The sequence below is a fragment of the Cervus canadensis genome, chromosome 23 (genome assembly GCF_019320065.1).
Source record: "Cervus canadensis isolate Bull #8, Minnesota chromosome 23, ASM1932006v1, whole genome shotgun sequence".
Classification (NCBI taxonomy): Eukaryota; Metazoa; Chordata; class Mammalia; order Artiodactyla; family Cervidae; genus Cervus; species Cervus canadensis.
Window position 1 is genome coordinate 56,603,318 of NC_057408.1, and position 24,436 is coordinate 56,627,753.

The 24,436-nt window shown below is 52.3% G+C and overlaps 1 protein-coding gene across 1 annotated transcript in view; it reads left to right on the forward strand.

The window, feature by feature from the left end:
• Positions 1-316: 316 nt before the first annotated feature.
• APCDD1 (APC down-regulated 1) overlaps positions 317-24,436 on the forward strand; it is a 31,772-nt gene continuing 7,652 nt past the window's right edge. Inside the window, exons 1-3 of the mRNA XM_043444128.1 lie at positions 317-645; positions 13,197-13,380; positions 16,418-16,949. Of these exons, the coding sequence (XP_043300063.1) occupies positions 588-645; positions 13,197-13,380; positions 16,418-16,949 (774 nt within the window). The 5' untranslated portion in view covers positions 317-587. The remainder of the gene's footprint in view (positions 646-13,196; positions 13,381-16,417; positions 16,950-24,436) is intronic.

Here is a 24,436-nt window from a genome sequence, read left to right on the forward strand (position 1 = left end):
GCCCAGCGCCCTTCTAGTCCCCCAAAGGGTCGGGAGGCTCCCCGCCCCCTCTAAGGCCCCGCCCTATCGCCCCGCCCCATTCAGCCTCTGGCAATCGCCCCGCCCCGTCCAGGCCCCGCCCGGTTCTCGCCACGCCCCTCAATGCCCCGCCCAATTCAGCCCCTTCCAATCGCCCCGCCCCGTTCAGGCCCCGCCCCCAACCCGCCCCGCCCCTGGCCCTATCCAGGCCCGGCCCGGCCCCGCCCCGTCCTCGCCCCGCCCCCTCCACGCCCCGCCTTGCCTCTTCCCGCGGCGGCGCCCTGGAAATATGAAGAGGCACAGCAGCGGCGGCCAGTGCAGCTCGGAGTGGCGGCGGCGGCCGGGCGGGCGCGAGGCGGCCGGGCGCGCAGGGCCGGGCACGGGGCGGGAGGCCGGGAGCGGAGGGGCCAGGCCGGGCATGGGGCGCGCGGCGGCCGCCTGAAGCGTGCCTGGCCCTGTCCCCGTGCCGCCGGGCCGCGCCGCCCGGGCTGCGGGCGGGTCCCGGGGAGCTGGGTCCCCGGACGGCGAGCGGTGCGGCGCGCTCGGGCGGTCCCGGAGGAGGCCCGGAGATGTCCTGTGTGCGCCGCCTCCTGCTCACATCCCTGTTCCCGGCCCTCCTGCTTCACGGTGAGTCCGAGGAGGGGGGGTGGGGACGGGAGCCGAGGGTGTATCGGCGGAGACTCCGCAGAACAGAGGTGACCCCACGGCCAGGCACAACCCCTCTCCTGGGCGCCCTGGAAGAGGCTCGCGTTCCCGGGCGTCGGTAGCGCTCTCTCTGGAAGGGCGCGCGCTCACAGACTTTCTGTCCAGGTCCCACGACACTTGTGTCCACTTTGCGGGGCTTCGGACTACAGGCCGTCAAGGACCAGCAGGCTGTGCGCCCTTCACAGAGTGTCAGAGCGCAGGGGACTCGCGCTGAGCTCCAGGCTTAGGGGGGACCGTGCCCAGAGGACTGTGATCTTGCGCGCCCCTTGGAGAAGGAGTGTCTTGCGGGGCTGGGGAGAGGTCTGTCCCAGGTGGACCGGTAGGTTCTCTGGAGGCACTTTCAGGGAGCAGGGTCCTCGCAGCAGCAGAGGGTCAGTAATTAAAACTAGTCCCCTAAGTTCTCCGGGACCTGAGCTTGCTTCTCTCCTGCTCTCTGTGGGTTTTGTTTCTGCTTCATGTGTCACATGTTCTCAGCGGCCCCAGTAAATCCCCAGCTAGAGAGCAGCAGGCTTTACAAGTGCTCCAGGAATCGCAGTGAAGAAAGTAAGACAGCATTGCTCTGGGCTGGGAAGGCAGACTTGTGGGGCTGGGTGGCGGCAGCACATGTGCTGATCCAGATGTCCTGGGCCAGCTTTCCCTACAGGTGAACTCCTGGCCCTTTAGTGGAGTGTCCACCAGGAGCAGAGATCTGTCTCTACACCCACCATGACCTCTGCATGTTAGATCAGCAGGTCAGCACCCTCACGGCCTCTAGGTTTCTGATCCAGCTTCAGAAGGCGATCAGGCAGTGACCCCTTAGACCATCTAGGAGAGGGTGGGGCAGCACCCTGGGAGCCATGAGCGACTGTTTTCTCTGTCGTTCTGCTCAGGCGGGTGGCGTGGGCAGCACAGCTCCCAAGGGCCCTGTGAACCAGTTGGGCTGGGCCAGACCTGCCGGACGGCCAAGGTGTACCCAGAACCCCAGCAATCCCAGACTTTAAAAGTCAGGTTGGAAGACTCGCAGTTCGAGGGCCAGAGAAAGAGAGAAGGTGTAATTACAGGGTTGCGCTCCTCGGCCCATCTGCTTGGAATTACAGAGCAGTCTTCATCTTTGGCTGAAACATGAAACAAATCAGAGCCCATGGGCAGATCAAACGGCAGCTGCCACCCACACCAGAAACGAGAGGCAGAGAGAGAGGACGAAGGGGAGAGTGTCCCCTAAAAAACCTCTCATCGTAGTTGAAGGAAAACGGGCATATGGGCGAATGCCTTTAAAGTGAAAAAAGTACTTGAAATTTGCATGAACAGATTTTTTTTTTTTTTTGCACAAAGCCATTTGCCTTTTGGACTACAAAAGCCATCCTCAGAGACACGGCCTTGGCCAACCCGTCCTGAGTTTTTCCCCCTTGTTTGGAGGGGTGGAAGTTGTAACCACACTTCCTGCACCACAGTGCAAGCTGCGATAGTGCCAATGGATAAGGAGAGCCCAAGTGCAGCCTCACTGTGGCTTGAATCTAGCCCCAGATCTCCGGACTCCAGCCGAAGTCAACCTGAACCCCCTGGGGTCTGGGCTTACCCAGACCCACAGTGTGCCGGGAGAGAGTCAGGAAGGGGGAGTAAGCCAGTGGGGCCAGCTCCTGTGCATGTGTGCACGTGTGTGCACGTGTGTGTGCAGGCATACATATGATGAAAGGATGTAAGATTAAAAAAAACAAAGTTTGCCAAGTTTAAGGGGATGATGAGGATAATCCTACAAAAAGTCATCCCATTTCAAAGTGAACCTCCTGTGGCAAAATTATGCACACTGATGTTGCCCACAGACCAGCTACGCTTGTGGGGGCACAAAGGAGAAAGTGAGGGAGTGGTCTTTCTGGGTATAAATCTCTGTTATCTCAGAGAAACTTGCTTGTTACGATGCCTTAGGGAAGTGTAGAGCACCAGGAAAGAATTGAGTATTCTCCCTTTCGCCTTTTTCTGACCTATTTTTACTTACTTGAAGTAGTTTTAACAAAATATGGGCATTAATCTATCTAACCCAAGGGAGTGGCTTGCGAGTGTGTCCTACTCTGTAGTTAGGGGTCTTGCAAGTATTTAAAGATCCTGTAGTAACAGATGGAGCTTGATCATTTGTCTTAAGAGAAGTCATCAGTCTGAAGGAAATTGCCTGCACTCTTTTAGAATGGCTTAATGATTTTTTCCCTGATATTGGAAAAGATCCTGATGCTGGGAAATATTGAGGGCAAGAGAACAAGGGGGTGGCAGAGGATGAGATGGTTAGATAGCATCACTGACTCATGGATAGCATCACAAACTCAATGAGTTTGAGCAAACCCTGGGAGATAGTGGAGGACAGGGAAGCCTGGTGTGCTGCAGTCCATAGGGTCACAAAGAGCTGGACATGACTGAGTGACTGAACAGCAAAAACAACCTTAGGATGCCATATTTATTAATATGGTAGCAATTAGTAGATTAAAACATATTTTCTATGGTGATGCATGTACTTGGGGCCAACTTTGATTAATTTAGTTCCTGACATCATTTATAGATTATTTGTTCCACCAAGAAGTCTCATTAATAAGATTGCGGAGTGCACAAGACCTTCAGGAAGATTCCAGGTGAAGTCGCTGGAGAAACTATTGTGTTTGGCATCTGATCTTTGTTCAGTTTGGGGGTTACTTTTATTTCAACTCAGGCAAGTCATAAATCACCCCTAGATCCTATTGGTGAGTAAATTAGGGTCTGGCAAGACAGGAGTCTTTTGTTTATTTTAGCTTTTTTTTTAAAAAACTGTAAATGTGGTGAGAGACCCAAGTTCAACATGTGACAATGAGAAAGCATGTGTGTCAGTTTTACCTTCCTCTCCTTCACCTCCTGAGAACAATTGCGTTTCTTAGTCCAAATAAAGCCGGTTGAATGTCGTGAAGGTCTGCAGCTGAGGGATGTCCCTTATTGCTGTTTTCTTTGCTTCAATGAAAAGTCACAAAAGTCATCCGGCTCCAGAACACAGATTAACACGAGGCGTTTCAGAATAAGTGGTGCTATCATATGCCCCGAGTGCTGATTCTCTCTGCTGATGGAAACGAAACGTTTGGGATAAAGTTTTGGAGCCGATGTTGGGGAGATGGTCTTCTCGACACCGTTTACTTTGTAGCATTCATTGACTTTTCTGAAATGGGAAGACACTTTTGAGCTATTCTCTTTCACTCCAGTGTACTCTCTTAAAGTTGGAAAAAAAAAAAAAACAACGCAACAACCCAAACTGTGTGGATTACCAAAAGATTGCTTAACCAACAGAATGCAAGGAAACATTGCAATAGGGTAAAATAGGATCTTTGAAATACGATTTTTATTGAAGGCAGTTCTTGTGACCAAAAAAACATTGCCTTTCCTGTACCTTTTCCCCCTTAGTCATAAAATATAATCTTGAAAAGAAATAGGACTCAGCTGCTCATAGCAGGGAGCAAGGGTCGTAGGCAGATGGTAAATATTCTTTTGTGGAAGAAACTGACCGGCCTCGAGCATGTGGCTGAGCTGACTCGTTGTAGCTGTGTTCCTTCTTTTTCTCCCTAAGTAAGTAGAGAGCTCAACACCAGTGGGAGACAGGGCTGTGCGCATGCACATCGGTAAGGGCAGACTGATGACAGCCTGGTAGAATCGCCCGAAGGGAAGTGTAAAACATTTGGGACTAGAAATGTGAGAAGGTACATTGGTGATTGTGAGCATCTGCTGGAAGCTTACGTGGCGTGAGTGTCTTTAGGAGCCTCTGTGTGGGGTGGAAGTGATCCTGGGGAAAAGCTCAGGAGAAAGTCTGCCACCGTCCCAGGCGGAGCGCCTGCTGTGTCCTGACGTTGTGTGCACAGGCTGTTTGGTTCTTCTCACTTTGGGAATAAAATTATTTTGGAAAGTCGTGTAACCGGAGGAAGCTCAGTCAGAGAAAGGATGTGAAGTCACCCTGCAGTGACTGAGGGTCTCCTGTTCTCAAAGGGTTTTCTAGCCTCCTTCCTTCAGCCATTCAGTCACCAGGTCTGTCTACCAGGGCCTCCTGGTGCCTGTGTCCCTGCCAGCTGGGGACCAGGCTGGGAGGAGGGGCGGCCCCTTCCTGAAGATTCCTGAGAACACCTGGGGAAGGGCAGAGCTTACGGAGAGCCCAGAGCCAGGAGCTTGGCACGCTGCCCTGACTGCAGTGTTTCTCCCTTCTGGGAGTCCCACACTCCACACACTCACACACCGCACACATAGACACACCATATACACACACACCATAACATATATACTCACACACCATAACATACACACATAACACACACACACACACCACGTACACACACCATACACATGTACGTACATACACCATACATATACCACATATACACACGCCACATACACATACAACATACACACACACACACATACACACTCACACACCATACATATAGACACACACACCATGAACGCACCATGCACATATACATAGCATGTATACACACACCATACACCACATACACACACATACTATACATACACCATGTACACACACACCACACACATATATATCATACACATATATACATGTGCCACAGACACGTTCACACTCATACCATACATACACCACATATACACACACTATACACAAACACATACATACCACACACACACACCATACACATAGGTACCACACACATGTACACACCACATACATACATACCATGAAGACCCCACGCCCGCACACACAATGCCCAAACACCACACACACACATCTTGCACATACACACACATACCACGCACACACACACCACACATACACACACAACACACCTCATGCACACAACATACACACAGACACACACCATACACATAGTCACACACACACATGACTGTGAAGAGCAGGCTGTGGTGGCAGTGATCAGCTCCAGGCCCAGCGGCAAGAACTGCCATCTGTGATTCAACCCCAGCGTCTGGCCCGGACACCGAGGCCTTAGAAGAAAACGACTTAGAGAATTACCTCGTTTTCATCTGAAGTTAAATGAAAGCAGGACTTTGAAATCTTGACTTTATTGTGTTTCTCATAAAGGGAAAATGCTTTCAGATAAGAAAGTTTAAAGACTGGCAAAAGCAACGCTCTCAGCTTTGATCTCCAGAGACGTGGAAATAAAAACAAGAGCATGGTGAGTGTAGGTGCCCCTCTGGAGTGAACTCCAGCTTTTGTTCCAAAACATGGCAGCCGTGTGGGCGGTGGAGCAGCCTGCCGACCTCACGGCCCACTCACCGTCTCGAGGGCCCCCTTCATGGGCCAGGCGATGTCTTGGTAGAGTGATCACTTGCATGTCCCCTGTTGTCCCGTCGTCTCTCCATGGATCTGTCTGCATCACAACAACTCCACCCAGAGAGGCGTCCTTGCTCTTGGGCAGGAGGGATGCAGGTCACGTTGCATCCAGGACACAAAGGTGCATGGTGAGCAGGGATGGGTCTTTCAGAGACCTGTTGCCCTCCGAAACCACCTTTGTGCATGTCTTGATGTTATACTTACTTGGCTGTTTTGATATTATTTTTTTAAAGCATTAACACACCTTTGCAGTGACTACCCAGGTCAGAGGTGAGTTCAGTCCCAAGTGTCCAAGCGTGCCTGGAAGTGTTTCCTTCCCAACTGATTTCTCACTTTATTGTGTGGAGTGGTGGTGTGGAGTCTAGATGGGCAGGTGAGAAGCTGCAGAGCATGTCGAGGGGACTCAGATTTTTTAAATGTTACTGAGAACTTGGGGACGTGGCCACATACCATATTTCTCCCCCATGTTTCCCTTCACATGTCAGTGATGGGGTTGGCCTCGTATAATACAACCTTGCACCCAGTAGGCCTGCAGCCACCTGCTGAGGGGTGAAGATTGGCTCTGAGTCACTACTCTGTCCCCCACCCCCACCCACCCTTCACCTTCTGTCTGATCCTGTCGGTGGCCTGGCTCACTCTTCAAGAACAGCATGGGTTCAGGGATCAATGTGGATGATGGAGAAATACTGCGTTTGTCCTTGTGAAGCCAGTGTTCAGGGATGCTCACTGTGAGCAGAGCCTGGCGACCAGGAGGATGTAAACAGTCACCTGGCCCCATGGGCCTTGAACTTAGGGCACAAAACCCTGGGTAAATGGTTAATCCTGTGTCTCCTCTCGTTTGGGGAAATCTGGTCTTTTATTTGCTATCTCTGGGAGTTTTCACTGTCTGAACAGTAGACTGTCAGTCATGGTAGAAGTAAAGGTCATTCTGGAGTCATTTAGGATTTCTGTTGTGAGTAATTTTGCCCATGGGAATGAGTCGCTCTTGCACACACACATGCATGCACATACCCATGCAGAGTGAACCCATGTGTTCACTCTGGAGGGTGAACACACCCTCTAGAGCCCCAGGAACTCATGTAGTTCTCTGCAAGAGGTCACCTATGAAGTTGTCCCTTGAGCCTTCAGGAATTAGTTTGTTTTCAGCAAGAGAACAGTCTCCTTCCAGGGTCCATGTTTTCCTCCCTCCTGTAATTGAAAGAAGCTTCCTCTTTGTCATAACCATTTGATCTGGGCCCAGGCCTGAGACCTCAGATGTCAGAGACTGTTCTGTAGTGAAGTCACATTGATAGCCACTTCATCAGAGCCCCACTGGCTGGGCCGGCTGGGCGTGGCTGTATCAGGGCCTGGCTCTTCCTAGGACCCTTGACCTTGAAGACCGATTTTCCTCTGCTCCTTTCTGTTCATGTTCCTGACATTTGAGAAATGAGATAATATGTGAGTCAAGTGAATCTTCACGTGTTTTGCAGATGGTAGTTACCATTCCTGTTCCTTTAATTTTTAATTTGTACTGGGGCACAAAGGCACCCGTTCGATGACTTGGCCAGAGTCACCGTGAAGCCTAGAAACAGCCCCTTTCTACCTGCGCTGGTGCCATTTAACCTTTGAGATGCTCTTTTCCTTGTAGTCATTTGCAACAAAACTTAACGAATGAGACCCGATGAGCTAGTCTTCTCAACTGACCAAAACGTCTAGACTCCTTAGTACCAAAACCATGGTGTTATTTGTGTGTGGACTCAAACATGTGTGTTTCCTCACTCATATGAGAAACACAGAGAGGGGGACCCTCTCGTGGCCTAAATAGGACTGTCACCTGCTCACCCATGACCGCTGCATCCAGAGCACCACCCACAGGCACTGCTGTTCCTAACAGTGACATCACCGTGCACCGCCTTAAGAACCTGAAAGACCATCATGTCAACTGCACTCAATGTTCAATGGCAGAATTGTCAACAACCAAATATGGCAATGGGGTTTCCCAGGTGGTGCTAGTGGTAAAAAGAACCCATCTGCTAACACAGGAGACTTAAGAGACTCAGGTTAGAATCCTGGGTTGGGAAGATCCCCTGGAGGAGGGAATGGCAACCCACTCCCAGTATTCTTGTCTGGGGAAACCCATGGACAAAGGAGCCTGGCGAGCTACAGTCCATAAGGTCGCAAATAGTTGGACATGGCTGAAGAGACTTACCATAGCACAGCACACAGTACAGCAAATATAGTGATTAGCCAATGCACTTCTGATTATACTGATAATCTAGTCAAGTGGAGGGTTTTAAAGTTATTATGTATGATAAGACATTTACTATTATAAATAATAAGTACACTCAGGTAGGAACTGTTATCACAGTCGCCACCTAGGAGTTGGATGTCGATTTAGGCTATTGAAGATGGGTGAAAGTGGACCCTTAAGTATTTTGCAAGAGTTTGTTTCCAGACTTAGTGCTGCGTTAGTAATACTCCTGCTCTCCTCTCTCTGTCTTTCTCTCCCTCCTTTCATTTTTAAATACCTTCTTGGTGAGACCTCTTCCTACCACATGCCAGAGATGGTTTGTGCCTCTCCAGAACCACAGAGAAGATTTACTGCTTGTTGAAAGCAATTCCCTTCTCTCATCTTTCTCACGTATTCAGGAAAAAACGATACACTGAGCCATGGCAGAAGCTTCATAATTGATCCTCCTGCTGCTCATCCCTCCAAAAAAGGGAAAAGCAGTCTTTCCCAAATGGAATCCTTATCCTGTGTTAGTTTGCTTAAAAGCTTTGGGTTCCTCTTCCGTGTTCCAGCCCACTCCGTGCTCAAGATGACATACACAGAGCTCCGTCCTTGGCCACCCGGGGATCTCTTCTCCATAAGACCTCTCCATCCTTCTTCCTTGTGTTGGGTGTGGGCTATAAACTGCCTGGACCACGTCCACTGTCTTCAGGAAACAGCGGCCCCTCCAGGAACCCCCCAAGGTTGAACTCAGAGGCTGCTCCCCCTCACGAACTCCTCCATAAATCCTGGGGTCTGGTTTCTTCCCCAACTGTAGGATGTGCCTATAGAGTGAATGCCTGGCCCTCTGGAGCCTTTCTGATGGTGTGAGTGAGTTGCTAGTTTCAGTCCCAGATTTGGAGCTGGCACAGTCCTGGCGATGTGAGAAAATGGGGCCCTGGGTTGGTCCTAAGACTGGTCTTGTAGGGTACCCCATGGCTGATCCTGGGAAGGGAGTCTTGGGGTATAAGGAGTGGGGAGTGGTCCACATGGCCTCCTCTACAGCTGAACTAGGTGCCTCACGTGGTCATTTCACTCCTAGTTGTTGACTGAATATTAGACTGAGCCTGGCTCAGACACTAAAGAATCCACCTGCAACGCAGAAGACCTGGGTTTGATCCCTGCTTTGGGAAGATCCCCTGGAGAAGGAAATGGCTACTCACTCCTGTGTTCTTTTTTTTTTTTTTTTAATTGAAGGATAATTGCTTTACAGAATTTTGTTATATTCTGTCAAACTGCAACATGAATCAGCCATAGGTATACATATATCCCCTCTCTCTTGAACCTCCCTCCCATCTACCACCACATCCCGCCCCTCTAGGTTGATACAGAGCCCCTGTTTGAGTTTCCTGAGACATACAGCAAATTCCTGTTGGCTGCCTATTTTACAAGTGGTAATGTAAGTTTCCATGTTACTCTCTTCATACATCTCACCCTCTCCACCCCTCTCCCCATAAATCTGTTCTCTATGTCTGTTTCTTCATTGCGACACTCCAGTATTCTTGCCTGGAGAATCCCAGGGACAGAGGAGCCTGGCAGGCTACAGTCCATGGGATCGCAGAGTTGGACACAACTGACTAACACTTTTCATTTTCACATGGGACTGGCGTCCACGACTCACACCAGGCTAGCTGGGTGAGTGTTGGCAATGCCCGTCCAGAGCTGACCATTAGAGACAGCTTCTCCTGCCTGGTCCCACTTGACCCCTTCAGTTTTGCTCCCTAAGAACCATCAAGGTGATGGGTACTTTGAAGGAAAAAGATAAAAAGAGAATAAATTCCAGTCCCATTTCCCACCGTAAAGATTCATCCCCACCTGGTGAGTAGCCCTGTGTCCCAGGGAGGGGTTGTCTATCGAGGCCTCAATCCTGCTGGCCTCCTGGGCAACACCTCGCCTGGCCCCCGATGTGGCTCATTGTCCACCAGGAGCAGCAGCAAGATGGAGATCTGTCTCTAGAAGTCCTTTGCCTGCTCTCTAATGATGTGCAGTTGGTAGTTTGGGGATTTTATTTCTCTCTTCTCTGGTTAAAAAGCTGCCTGTGAGCTCCGTCCCTGGGTGGCCCCCGCCTCCTGCACAACCATGCAGGTCCCGAGCACCATGCTCTCTTCCCCCACCCCCGAACCTACCTCCTCCCCAGACCCGGTTACCATCCACACTGGTCCTCGGACGTCCAGCCCAGCGAGACCTTGAGCGTCTCTGTGTTGGAAAAACTCAGCTTCATTCTTCTTTGTGCTTCCAGCCCCTACGCTGCACAGAGTGGCAGCACGTGGGCACTGGTTACGGTGAGTAGAGCTTGTCACCGGCCTCGGGCCCCCACCCTCCTCTCCATCTGGGTCACCAATGAGTCAGCTGCTAGGAGCCCAGGCCTCTGGGCACCCTGTCCGTGCAGAGCTCAGAGCGCACCAGGTCAGGGGCCTCTCACTGTTATGGTAGCCGTTCTGTTAGTTAGGAAGGGCTTTCTCAGGGCCTCTAAGAGCCTGATCATCATTTAAAATAAAAGCATATGTGCATGCTAAGTCGTTTCAGCCTTGTCCTACTCTTGGCAACCCCATGGACTCCAGCCCACCAGCATCCTTGGGATTCTCCAGGCAAGAATACTGGAGCAGGTTACCATGCCCTCCTTCAGGGGATCTTCCTGACCCAGGGATCAAACCCACGTTTCCTGCAGCTCCTGAATTGCAGGTGGATTCTTTACCACTGAGCCACTGGGGAAGCCCTAAAACAATAGCAACTAACATCTAATAAGAACTGTGAACCATGTGCTAAAGGAAATGCTCCTGGCGAGTCCTGAGACTGACCCCAGGACCCTGCAGCGTGGTTCCCTCCTCTTTAAGTGAGCACACGGGAGCCTGTGGGGGCTGAGTGATGGGTTTGTGGTCACCGTGCCGTCGTGTATTTCATCAGTTGTAGGACTGATATCTTTTCATAAACAAGGTCTTTACAGTGGGTGTGCATCTTCCGGTCACCGTGAGCTTGCGGGTGGTAGTCGTGTTGGGGACGTGTCTTCACCTGCGTGAACCTGGACCCAGCTGCCCGTACTGTCCTCAGCTCACTTCCTCTCTGTGCGCTCTTGTTACTCTCCATCTGTGGCATAGTTGCCAATAGCTTGGTGCTGAAAATAGAGTGAAAGTTTGAGCCAGGTATTAAAATTCACTTGTAAATTCCACTCTCAGCGCTGAGAACAAAACCAGGGTGGAAATCTGACAGACCAGTAAGAGAGCTGGGGGTGTCCTGTGACATCAGTGGGGCAAGTGTTCATCTCAGAGTGAGGGTGGGAAATAACTGCCCTTACATGTTTCCTCACAGAAACAATCAGTTATGTGGAAGGGAAGATGCCCACGAAAACATGAGGCTGTGTTTGAGCTTTGTTGTTGAGCTTTTTGCAGATCAGAGCCGTTACTGTCCTAGTGAAGTGTTGCAGCTGAAGGCCTGATCTCTCTGGAGAGATGAAGCAGTCAGAGGCCGTGCTCTGAGGGTGTCTGGGCACTGCTGCTAAGGCCTGTTTCATCATTTAAATGCAAGTGCTTTTTGTCACTGGTAATAAAATAATTATGCATCTTAACAACCACTGAAGTCTTGGGTTTGATGAAATCCGTTAAGTGGCTGATCCAGTTACAAACCCAAGCAGCCCAGCTCCGGCATTTCACCCACATCCACTCCCTTCCAGCTTTCCTTACCTTTACGGGAACACATTTGCAGGGTGTAAAGGGGTTTATATAAATCAGTTTTAGAACAGAGCTTGGCTTGGTTGATCTGAGAGCATGGCATCTTGACTGAATGCTGAGTGTCACATTTAAAAGAGAATCTTCCCCAGTTCCCAGTGTCTCGTGACTTGAAGACTTGAATTAAAGTCTATTTTTTTTTTTTTAGCCACATAACAATTGCTCGCACAATTGACTCAATGGATGGCAAGTTATACCGTATTATATCTTGGTTTCATTCCCACCAGGGGACTCAGGAAGTGCTTCCTATTGTCAGGAAGGTCTTGGGGTTGGTGGAGGCACCCCTCTCCAGCCTCAAGTTCAAAGCCAACTGAGAGAGGTCCACACAGGTGCCAGACAAATGGGGACTGAAACCCTGGAATTGGGCTAGATACCCCACCAGAAGACACAGGGAGGGTGGATGGCCATGTAGGATTGCTAACAGGTCACCCCTGACTTTTCCAGACTTTCCTCCTTCCCAGAGCCACAGCCTACCTACTGAACGGACCTCACTGTGGGGCTGGCAGAGGGGCTGATGAGAGTGCATGTGTTTTGAAAACAGGCTGGCTTTGCAAAGAGAAACAGCCAGGTTAGCAGACTTGTGTCCTGCCTGTTTCCTTCTCCTCTCTGGGAAGGGTCGGGAATGGAGCACCCGGGACCATCACTACAGCAGAAAGGCCTTTACTGGGATGGAGTTCAAGGCCACGGGGAAGGGGTCCTTACTTAACAGCCCTAAGCATTGATGTCTACACCACCTGATGCAGATTTCTGAGTTTTAGCGTCACCACATTACCAGGTGGCACTACTGGTAAAGAACCCCCCTGCTGATGCAGGAGACATAACAGACATGGGTTCGATCCCTGGGTCGGGAGGATCCCCTGGAGGAGGGCATGACAACCCACTCCAGTATTTTGGAGAATCCCATGGACAGAGGAGCCTGGTGGGCTACAGTCCGTAGGGTCGCAAAGAGTCGGCTTTGCTAGGGACTCGCCAAGTGACCTCACGCAACTCACGTTCATTGTCTCCCTGGATCCCATCTTCTCAGCTGGGCGAGGATCTCCTGAGACCCTTTCCCACTGAGGTGTGTGAATTCCAGGAGAGCAGGAACAGCCATAGACCCGGCGTTTCCCACCTGGGGGATGTCCCTGCCTCGGGGAAATTCCTCCGCCAGCCTCAGGTCTCTCGGGCTCCACTGACACGAGCTTCCGCGTTTCTGTTTCAGGGCTGGGAGAGGGCTCTGCTCTCCTTCATCCGGACAGCAGGACCCATCCCAGGTCCTTGGAGAAAAGTGCCTGGCGGGCCTTCAAGGAATCCCAGTGTCATCACATGCTCAAACACCTCCACAATGGAGCCAGGATCACCGTGCAGATGCCACCAGCCATCGAGGGCCACTGGGTGTCCACCGGGTAAGCAGCCGGGGCGCGAGGGCCCAGCGAGTGCACTTCTTAGGGTTTCTCAGGTGCACAGAGACTTTCTCGAACCCACAATGATCCTGGGGTTGTCCAAGTTCTCACTCAGAGCCAAGCGACTCTTGGAAGCCTGGGTTGATGAAGAAACAGAGCTCGGTCCTGCAGAAATCTTAGCCTGGGCAGTGGGGATATGGGGCCACTGTGAAGCCACCAGGAGTGAAAGCGTCCTTGTTTACTGAACCTGAGGACCACTCGTGTATGAAAAGAAACCATTAGCAAGTGAAATTAGCAAGGCGTCTGTGTTTCACCAGCCCTGAAACATGACGTGCAAGCTTCTGATGGTCTAAATAGTCTAGCCGTATTCTGGTAAGTTGATATCCAGCTTCAAAGTCTGAGAGTACGTTAAAAGGGACCCACACTGCCTGGACCAGCCAGGGCGCAGCTCTTGGCTTCTTTTCCAGGCTGTGGAGCTGAGATTTATCCTGGTTTGAGCTCTGGCTTATCTTCCATTAGAGCTTTTAAAAATAGCCCAGAGGCAGACCTGTAGTCCTACCCCTGCCCATTAAATTGGTGCAAATTCACATAGCTAACTAGGCTAAGGAATAGTGGGATCTGACACCACCTGTGCAGACCCTCCGCAGGTGCCTCAGGGAGGGTTCACAGGCATCCAGAGAAGAGAGGAAAGAAAGGAATAAGATGAGGAAGACCCAGAGGTTTTTTGGTTTTTTTTTTCCCCTAAAAATGGGGTTTCTCAGAATAACCTCCTCATCAGTATTGGCACAGACAATCTTAATGCAGTGTACTTTTAAATAATTTGTCATTTTGTTCAACAAATATTTCTGGAGTGCACAAATGTGTACTGCGCCTGAGCACAGTTCTAGATTTTGTGTGTGTAGCAGAGAATCAAACAGACACGTCTTCAGGAATTTCACAAATAAACACACAAAGAAGTGTTACGAAGAGGGAAAAAAAGCAACAGGTGCTTCAGGAGAATCTCAGGGCCCCTATTTTAGGACGGGGTGGGGTGGGAAGGGCTACCAAGATGAGGACACTTGAGCTGAGATGTCCTTGGCAGTGCAAGACTGGGAAGAGCTCTTGCTATGGGGCAGGCAGAGGCTGGACTGGAGAAGCACCATGGTAGCCCTTGTGCCTGGGGTGGGGGCGGGACAGCCCCCAGGAGGCCAAGGAGGAGGCTAAGCCGGCTCTCAGGGTCCTTGCAGGCCAAGTCTCTGTGAGTTTGGCTTTTAATGTAAGAGAACTGGGGATGCCATTGAAGAGATTTCAGCAAGGGCCCTGCTAACAGCCTGATGTAATGTGACTGAAGGATGCTCTGGCTCAAGGGGATGGTGGAAAGAGTGATGGGGATAGTAGGGTTCTCGGCCTCCTTAATCAATAGAAATCAATCAGAGGCCGGACAAGAAATTCAGGCCAGGCTTTACTGGGGCCCCTGCTGCAGCAGAGGGGAGCAAAAAGAAGTAATAGATTGCCTTGGTCGCCCAGGTGACTTAGTGGTAAAGCATCCGCCGGCCAATGCAGGACACTCTGGTTTGATTCCTGGGTCGGGAAGATACCCTGGAGGAGGAAATGGCAACCCACCTCAGTATTCTTGCCTGGGACATCCCATGGACAGAGGAGCCTGGCAGGCTACACCGCATGGGGTCACAAGAGTCAGACACGACTTAGCGACTAAACAAGGATAACAACAACCCCCCAAGGGAAGGATGAGCTTGTTCTTTACATGGGATGAGGGTAGGGGGTGTATCCAGGGGTTGGCAGGTGGGATGGCTTAGGTGGTCTGCCCACCCCTTAAGTGGTATTGAGTGGAGGGGGCACACACAATCCCCTGCTTTTGCTCCTGGCTTTTCAGAAGGCAGTGGGGTTTTTGATCTTTCTGTATCTTGTTGTCCATAATTTGCCCAACCGTGGTCTTTCTGTATCTTGTTGTCCATAATTTGCCTAACTGCACATGTTTCGTAGTTTCTGTGTATCCATTGCTGGAGAAGAGGTGTGTCCAGGTGCAGGCACTGCGGCCAAGGGTCCTGGGTCCCAGCCCCTTTCAACTTGGGGATGACCAATTAAAAACCTAGCTGGAGACTAGTTCCAGCTGGAGATGGCTGAGGGCTGGGTGAGGGGAGTCAGAGTCGGCTGGCTGATGGAGAAGTGAGTGGGTGTGAACTTAAAACTGGATCAGCAGATTCTCAAGTGAGATGAGGTGTGAGAAGTCAGTGATGCTCTTGTCTAAACCACGGCAGCAGACATGAGCCTGCTTACATGGAAGGACTCCTCTCTCCCTGGGGGATGGGGGGAATATGGGTTTCCTCTCCCTCTGTCACAGAGACAGATGCTCAGAGGACCACTGGGTGCCGTATGTCCACTCAGCATCTGCCGGCAGGTGAAGGTCTCTCCCCAGAGAATGGTACCCACTTCCAGTAATGCTCAGTCGTGTCTGACTCTTTGCAACCCATGGACTATAGCCCCTGGTCCGTGGGATTTCCCAGGCAAGAATACTGGAGTGGGTTGCCATTTCCTCCTCCTCTTCCTGACCCAGGGGTCAAACCCACATCTCCTGTGTCTCCTACATTGCAAGTGGATTCTTTACCACTGAGCCATCAGGGAAGCCCTAATGCCCATCCACCAGTTTGTAAATTAACAGTAATTTTGAGAACCACTGGCCTTTGGGATGTCGGCTTCACAGCTTGATTTAGCCACACATGGCTCAAACCAGATTTACCATACCTACTAGGTTTATATATAAATAATAGATACAAGCAGGTTAAAGGCCAAAACTGGTGAGAGGAAAGTCCCAATGTCACCAAGACTAGGATCTGGCTAAAGGTGATGAGTGGACAGATTCTCTGGCCAACCCATTGACCACAGCTGTGAGGTGTGGGGTCAGACCCCAGTGATGACCCCCCCACTGTGCTCACAGCATCCCCCCATTTTTCTGTAGCTGTGAGGTGCAGGGTTGGGCCCCTGTGATGACCCCCCTCCTGTGGCTCCAGGCTCACTGGGTCTCTCCCCTGCTTTCCCGCAGCTGTGAGGTGCGGTCAGGCCCCGAGTTTATCACCAGGTCCTACCGATTCTACCACAACAACACATTCAAGGCCTACCAGTTCTACTATGGTGGCAACCGCTGCACCAGCCCCACCTACACGTTGGTGGTCCGCGGCAAGATCCGCCTGCGCCAGGCCTCCTGGATCATCCGCGGCGGCACCGAGGCTGACTACCAGCTGCACCGCGTGCAGGTCGTGTGCCACTCGGAAGCCGTGGCCGAGCAGCTGGGGCAGCTGGTCAACCGCACGTGCCCCGGCTTTGTGCCTGCCGGGGGCGCCTGGGTGCAGGACGTGCCCTACGACCTGTGGCGGGAGGAGGGCGGGCGCGAGTGCACCCGGGCCGTGAACTTCGCTATGCACGAGCTGCAGCTGGTGCGCGTGGAGAAGCAGCACCTGCCACACAGCCTGGACCGCCTGGTGGAGGAGCTCTTCCTCGGGGACGTGCACACCGACACCGCCCAGAGGATGTTCTACCGGCCGTCCAGTTATCAGCCGCCGCTGCAGAACGCCAAGGTACGGCGCAGGGCCAGATACGGGGGTGGGGGCTGAATCATGGAGGGGCTGGGGCGTCCAGCTACCAGCTGCCCCTGAAGAACGCCAAGGAATTCTGATGCCCCACTGTGCCCCAGATGTTGGGGGGGCTCTGTCACAGAGGGACTGCTGGGGGTGATGGGACAGGAGGGCTGCAGGCTGGGGGACACAGAGCCTGGGTCAGGGCACCTGGAGGCTCACCTCCAGCTCTGTAATGAGGCCTGGTTTTCCCATCTGATGAGGGTGATGGTCCTGGGTTGGTGGCTCAGAAGGGCCTTGGTGGCCATCCTTGAAAATTTCTAAGTCTTCTTTCTAAGTCTTCTTCTAAGTCAGTCTGTCCTGACCCTCTTCTATGAGCTGCTTCTATGAGTCCGAGAGGAAAGCTTGCAGGAAATGGAGAGGGGTTATGATCTTAGCACCTGGGAAGACAGAGGGGCAGCCAGGTGGGGATCCCCTGGCCCTGGAGGTGGGCGTGGGGGTGGGGGCTGTGGACCTTTAAAGCCTCCTACTCTGTCTCCACGACAACCCCGTGAGACCACGATGATCACCCTCTTAGCAGAAAAGTGAGCAGCTGAGGTGTGAGGGGTGGTCTCCTGCCCAGGGTCACTGGTTAGTGACTTTCAGGGTCAGAGCTTGAACCCAGATCTTTCCTGAGACCCCAGCCTCTCCCGGTTGGACTGAGTAAGACCTAAGTCACTGTGGCGCTGTGGAGGATGTGATGGGGACAATGAACATCTTGAATGCTGACCCCCTAATTACACTTGGATTCACCAGGCACTTCCTTCCCGCAGGCTCGGAGTCTGTATCTGCGGTAACAGGATGGTTTCCACCACAGAATCTGGGGAGGCAGGCAAGGGGCCTGGGTTGCGGGGGATGGGGGGAGGCACAGAACCCCTCCCCCTCATCAGACCAGCTTTTCTGGAATCCTTTCTAGAACAGCAGCTCTCCAATCACAGGGCTTGTCTGACTTCTGCTTGGTGGTTTATTTGTTGGTTTTTTATTTATTTGTTTTTTTTAATTTATTTTTAACTGGGGGAAAATTGGGCTTCCCTGGTGGCTCAGCTGGTAAAGAATCCACCTGCAATGCGGGAGACCTGGGTTCGATCCCTCGATTGGGAAGATCCCCTGGAGAAGGGAATGGTTACCCACTCCAGTATTCTGGCCTGGAGAATTACATGGACTGTATAGTCCATGGGGTCGCAAAGAGTCAGACATGACTGAGAAACTTTCATTTTCTTGCTTTACAGCGTTGTGTTGGTTTCTCATCCGGTTTGCTCTCTCTCCTCTGAGGGCGCTTGTGCCTGGTGAGGGTACCACACGGTATTGCCCCCACCAGACCACAATTGTCTTCTTTCTGTGACTGCGAGCTTGTGCCATGAAAGTTGGGAAAGTCACCTTTGTGACGACTGTGGCACATCTGCGAGGAGGCCAGCCTGCAGACGCTGCTTCCTCTGGGTGCGTGTCTCAGGGACATCCCCTCCTCGGGCTCCAAGCAGACCCAGGTCAGGTCCGTGTGCTGTGCCCTGCAAGTTCCTGGGCTATAGATGGGACAGGGTCATGGGGGAGAGGGCGGCCCTCCTGCCCCCAGGACCCCAGGTGCCCTCACAGGGAGAAGGCAGGCAAGGGCTCTGCCTGCTCCATGGCTGATGGAGGGGCCCCAGGCCCGGCTCCTGGGAAGTGAAAGGACGTCGCAGGACCTCTGTGGGTGGCTGTCACATCCAGACACTGTGGCTCCTCTCCAGACTCCTGGTGTCAAGACACTGTGGGAAGGGGGTTTGCAAACGTGCACTTGGCGTCCTCTGAGCCCAGTCGAGCTGACATTCACATTGTCTCTGGGAATGAGTGTGTCACTGGCGAGGATGGCCTGCAGCTCGTCCGGAAACTCCACAGGAGCCAGAGTCCTGACCCGGCCTGGCTGAGCCTACGAGAGGATCGCCTGGGAGCAGAGCCTTTATTCCTGCTCACAGTCCAGCGAGGATGCTAGTGAGCAGGATGGTCAGGGGCCAGGAAGGAGAGGGAGGCCAGACAGAGGCCCCCTGCCTCGGAGAGGCCGCAGATAGGCTGGGCCTGACCTGGGGCTGTGTGTGCACATCATGGGGTCCAGGCCCCGCTTCCTCACCTGAGGATGCCCACATGGGCTCTTTGATCTCCTGTGCTCTCCTTACACCTGGAAAAGCAGGGAATGCCCACAGCCAGCTCTGTCTTCCCACCTCTGTCTCTGCCGCTTCTCAATGTTCTCTGGCTCTTAGAACAAAGTTAAAGGGTAAACCCTTGCTCCTGAGCTGGTGGCTCCAGAGAGGCACCCCCAGTCCTGTGCCCACTGGGCTGACTTCCCTCACCAAGCCCCGCCATCTGTTGGGAGAGCCAGGCTCAGACTCCAGCTCCTGGAGCACACACATTTCGGAAATGAGTCATGACACGTCAGTGTGGGGATAGAGGGTGGCACCTATAAGGCTGACCTTCTTAGGATTTTCATAGAAGAGTCGAGGCTTTGTTTTCTGACAACATTGGACAAACTGCAGAATATGTGGACCTTGGAGATGGAGCCAGTCCCAGGGTCCAGGTCTCCCGGGGTCACCAGCTGCAGGCTTGACAGTGTTTTTCTGACCTCTGGAAGTAAATCTTTCCTGTAAAAGAAGCAGAATTGATTGGGTTGACATGCAGAGCACCATCAGGAATTGGGAGAGGCCGCCCACCCGGCCTGCAGTGAGGAGCCCTCGGGGCAGGTGGCTCCTGGGAGGGAGGGTGACTGAGGAGGGCCCCCCCCAGCGATGATGAGGCTGTAGGACGGATCCTCCTGTTTTCTCTTCCCTCCTCTGTGGGGACTGTTTCCCCAGATGCTTAAGAAGGAAACTCTTTAAAACCCAGGCCACGATCCCTCTCCTCGTTAAAGAAATGCTAAGGGTGGAGAGAGCCTTGGACCATAGAGATTACCCAGGACACACTGTTGAGTTTTGTTGTTTGTTTCAAAGGAAGGTATTAAACAGTGTGAAGAGTGTGATACCGTGTGTAAAACTAGCAACAGAAGAAGAAGGTAGGCTGACCAGGGACCTGGTGTTTCTGCAATGTCGGAACAAGGAGAAGTGGACAGTACAGCCAGAAACAGATATTTGTCACCGGGAACGTTTCTGTACCTTTGTGCCATGATCTTACACTATCCAAACTCGTTTCCACACTCAAATTCTAAAAAGGCAGGACTCTGAGGCTTGGAGGAGAGCGGTGGCCACAGATGAAGTGGTGGCCGGGCTGGGCGGACGCGGGCTGGTGTCCAGGCCTGGGCTGTGCTCTCTGCGGAGGCCGGCCCGGCCCCATGGCTTGGGGAGCTGAAAAGGCCCGTTCTTCTCCTGTTGTCCCCGGCGTGTGCGTCTGGGCCGCCGCAAGCGAGTGGTCAGGAAGTGTTACGATCCCTCCCCAGGCGGGCTGGGGGCGTCGGTCAATGGGCTCAGCCTCCGGGGCCTCTCCAGAGCCCTAGGTGCTGCCTCCCACTGGCTCCCGCAGGCCCACCCTCCCACCTCCCGGGAAAGGAGGGGCTGGGGGCGCTTCCGGACAGACCACAGGCCCAGCTGCACCCCCTCTGAACCCTTCACCTCCCCTAATCGCCAGTCCTTAGAGACCTGGCTGAAAATTAGCTTAACTGCTAAATTGAGTTTAAAACCACTCGTTTCAGCCCCTCTGGAAATGGGACACCGTGTAAAAATAGAAAATTTAAATCAGTTTGTTTTTCTTAGCTTTGTACAACTTTGCAGTGAGGTTCAGAGCCCTCGGCAAATACGCAATGTTTGAAGAGACTCAGGTGAGCCTCCTGGGAGGATTCTTCCGGATGAAGTTGGCTACTTTTCATTAAAAAGAAAAACAGGACCCCCTAAAGTAACCCTGAAAGAAGAGGCTCGGCCTGAGTTGAGTTCAGCTTCAGGGCACGTTCCCCTCTGCCTGGATTCCTGTGCCACGGAGGGTTAGCCAGGCGCCTTCTTTCCTCGGCAGACTCAAAAGTGATTAGAGCAAAGATTGCCGGGGTCGCTGGAAACGCCAGGGCCTCAGGATCAGGCTTGCAAGCAAACGGAATTGGGCTTTATCCAAAACCCTAGGCCGGTGAGGCCACAGCATCGTAAATCAGAGAGGTGTCTGCAAACCAGACCACTCTCCCCAGCCACGTGCCTGAGATATTTGGCCTGGAATGTGATGGCGGGGCTTCCCGGCAAGGAAGAAGCCCAGCAGCATATTTTGGGGCTGCCTGAGCCCTGGGAGGAAGCAGGGGTTCCCATGTGCTTTCTGTCCTGCATTCTCTGCAGACCTTGGGCTCGAACAGCCATTTGTCTGGAGGGAGCTTGTCTTTCCAAGACTCTTCAGAGCACGTGAGAAATACAGGTTTACGGTGACATCTGTGACATCCCAGGGACCTTGGACCACATGACCGTGGACAGCAGGTGTCCACCCAGCTCTGGGAGGTGGGTCTGCGGCAGGAAGGGTCTCTCCTTAGGCCTGTGGTTGGCGTGACTCTCGGTTGGGCAGTGAGTGGGTGTCACAGGTGCACTGGTAGAAGGATCCAGAAGCTCATGGAGGAATCTGAGTCCCTGCTCTTTTCTGCCAGTGCAGGGAAAGGAGAGGGGTTTGTGGAGGTGATGGGAGTTGGAAGAGGTGGTCGAGGATGGGGCATTCAAGGAGTCAAGACTGAGATAGTGTCAGAAGCCGGCTTACCTTCAAGAAGCTGCTGTAAAGAATGGTGACCTTGCCCCTGGGGCTGGGTGCTGCCCAGCGGTGATGGGATCAGCTGATGGGCTCTGGACTCCGGCGGGCTTGCTCAGGTGGACACCCCAGGGCCAAGAAATGCATTATCATGCAATGGCCACGCCGCACAGCTCCTGGCCTCTGCTGTGTCTGCAGAAACGTATTTTCTTTTTTTTTCTGATTCCTGAGTGCAAGATTGCTTTATTCAGGGAGTCAGCAGACCAGGAAGTTGTTGTTGTCAGGGACCATGCATGCGGTAAGCATTTCGTCCCTTAAAAGGCCAGGAGGCTGGGAGGACGGCGTGAGCTCCCGGGTGCAGGAAGTCAACTGTTGGGAAGCCCGGGGCGAGTCCTGGTGTTCGGGGTGTTGGCCAAGCTGCGGGGAGAGGACAGGGCAGGGGTCAGATGTGGGGTCCACTGCCTTCATGGCAAACTCGACTGTGAGGATGAGTCGCCTTCAGTTCTTAAATGCTCTAGGACACAACCAAGTAAACGTTAATTCAGAGTTCCTTCTGAAACCTCCCCTACAGTCATCTGTATTGAAGAGGCAGCAGTCTTCTCAAGGATCTTTCTATCCTGCTGTTGGGTCTGGGCGCAGTGTGTCTGCAGTGGCAAGCTGAAGGCAGGATTCTCTCTTGTGTGATTTACAGGAAAGGTCTTTGGGAGCTCACGGCTCAGACTCTAAACCTCCTAGAAAACCGTTTCTAGGAAATGCAGTGTTGTTCCCCAGGGGACACACCCAATGCCCCATCCTACCTCCAGGACGCAGTGTTCCCTCGACTGTGCTCCGGAAGCATCCGGCAGCCACACACAGGACCGAGGAGCGGCTGAGCCTCTCTTGCCCTCTCCCATTGTCCTTCCAGCTGGACCCTTCTGTGGTGCCTGCATCACAGCTACAGGGTTTTGTGGCTGAGTCCTCTTTCCTCAGCACCCGCATCAGCTCCTGGCTGGTGGTAACCAGGCTGAGTGGGGTCTGAGCGCTGCTCCGGCCTGGCCAGACAGACTGCCAGCCTCCAGGGGTGGGGAGAGGGGTCTAAGGCTACAGTTACAGACACCCAACCCATTTCTTACTGCAGGTCACTCCTCATGTTGAAACGCTCTTCCCCCCTTAGTCATCGTGAAAGCCTGATATTTAAGAAAAGCATCTGGGGGACTTCCCTGATAGTCCAGTGGTTAAGAATCCACCTTGCAATGCAGGGGACACATGTTTGATCCCTGGTTGGGGAACTAAGATCCTACACGCCACAGAGCAGCTAAGCCTGCCTGCCACAGCTAGAGAGTCCTGTGCTGCAAGGAAGGATCCCGAGTGCTGCGACTAAGACCTGACCCAGCCAAAGAAATAAATATTTTTTAAAAAAAGAAAAGCATCTTGGAAAAGAGAAATTTCACACCTGGGGCAGTATCTCAGCCTTAATTTTTGCTTCCCCACGGTTGTTCCTATAGATCTTTTGAGTTTTATTCAAGTCAAAGTGAAAGTGAAAGTCGCTCAGTCATGTCCAACTCTTTGCAATCCCATGGACTTCCCACCAGACTTCTCTTGTCCATGAAATTCTCCAGGCAAGAATACTGGAGTGGGTCGCCACTCCCTTCTTCAGGAGATCTTCCCGACCCAGGGATCGAACCTCGAACCTGTGTGTCCTGAATTGCAGGCAGATTCTTTACCATCTGAGCCACCGGGGAAGCCCAATATTCAAGCCAAGGATGGTGGTAATTAACAGCACAAATCAGAACTTTTTTTAAAAATCCTATCCACAAGACAGAAAGGTGTTCCCTTTATCCAGCCATGACTGAAACTGTCCCCTTGTTGACAGTGTCCATCGAGAGGCCAGAAATCCCACTCATTTGTGACATTTGGTTTCTTAATACCAACTGAAAGAGTTGTTTAAAATAGTGACTAGTCAACTCAACAACAATAACAATAAAAGAAACCCAATTAAAAAATGAGTAAGGGGAGGTCCCTGATAGTCCAGTGGTTAGGATTTCAGGTTTTCTCTGCCAGGGCCCGGGTTCAGTCCCTGGTTGGGGAGCTGAGATTCCACAAGCCATGTGGCACAGCCGCAGAAGATGTACAGATTAGCCCATAAGTGCATGAAAGATGCTCAGCATTTCTAATCCTTAGGGAAATGCAGATCGGAACTGCAGTGGGTTACCACCTTCACATCTATTAGGATGGCTGTTACAAAGAAGGGAGAAAGTAGCAGTTGGTGAGGATATAGAGAAATGGGGACCTTTGTGAGAATGTATGGTGTGCAGCTGCTGTGGAAAACCGTATGGCAGGTCCTCAAAACATCAAACACAGACTTGTCGTTGTTCAGCCGCTCAGTCGTGTCCAACTCTGCGACCCCATGACTGTAGCCCACCAGACTCCTGTCCGTGGGATTCTACAGGCAAGGATACTGGGGTGGGTTGTGATTTCCTCCTCCAGAGGATCTTTCCGACCCAGGGATCGAACCCATGCCTCCTGCACTGGCAGGCGGATTCTTTACTACTGAGCTACAGGGGAAGCCCAAAGACAGAATTACAATCAGCAATTCCATGTATTGACTCCAAAGAATTGAAAGCAAGGTCTGAGGTGTATTGGACAGCCATGTTCACAGCAGAATCGTTCACTGTAGCGAACAAGTGGAAGCAGTGCAGGTGTCCACCAGCGGATGATGGCTAAACCAAATGTGCACTCACACAGTGGAGTACCCCTCAGCCTTAGGACGGAGATTCTGACACAGGCTGGCGTGTGGATGAACCTTG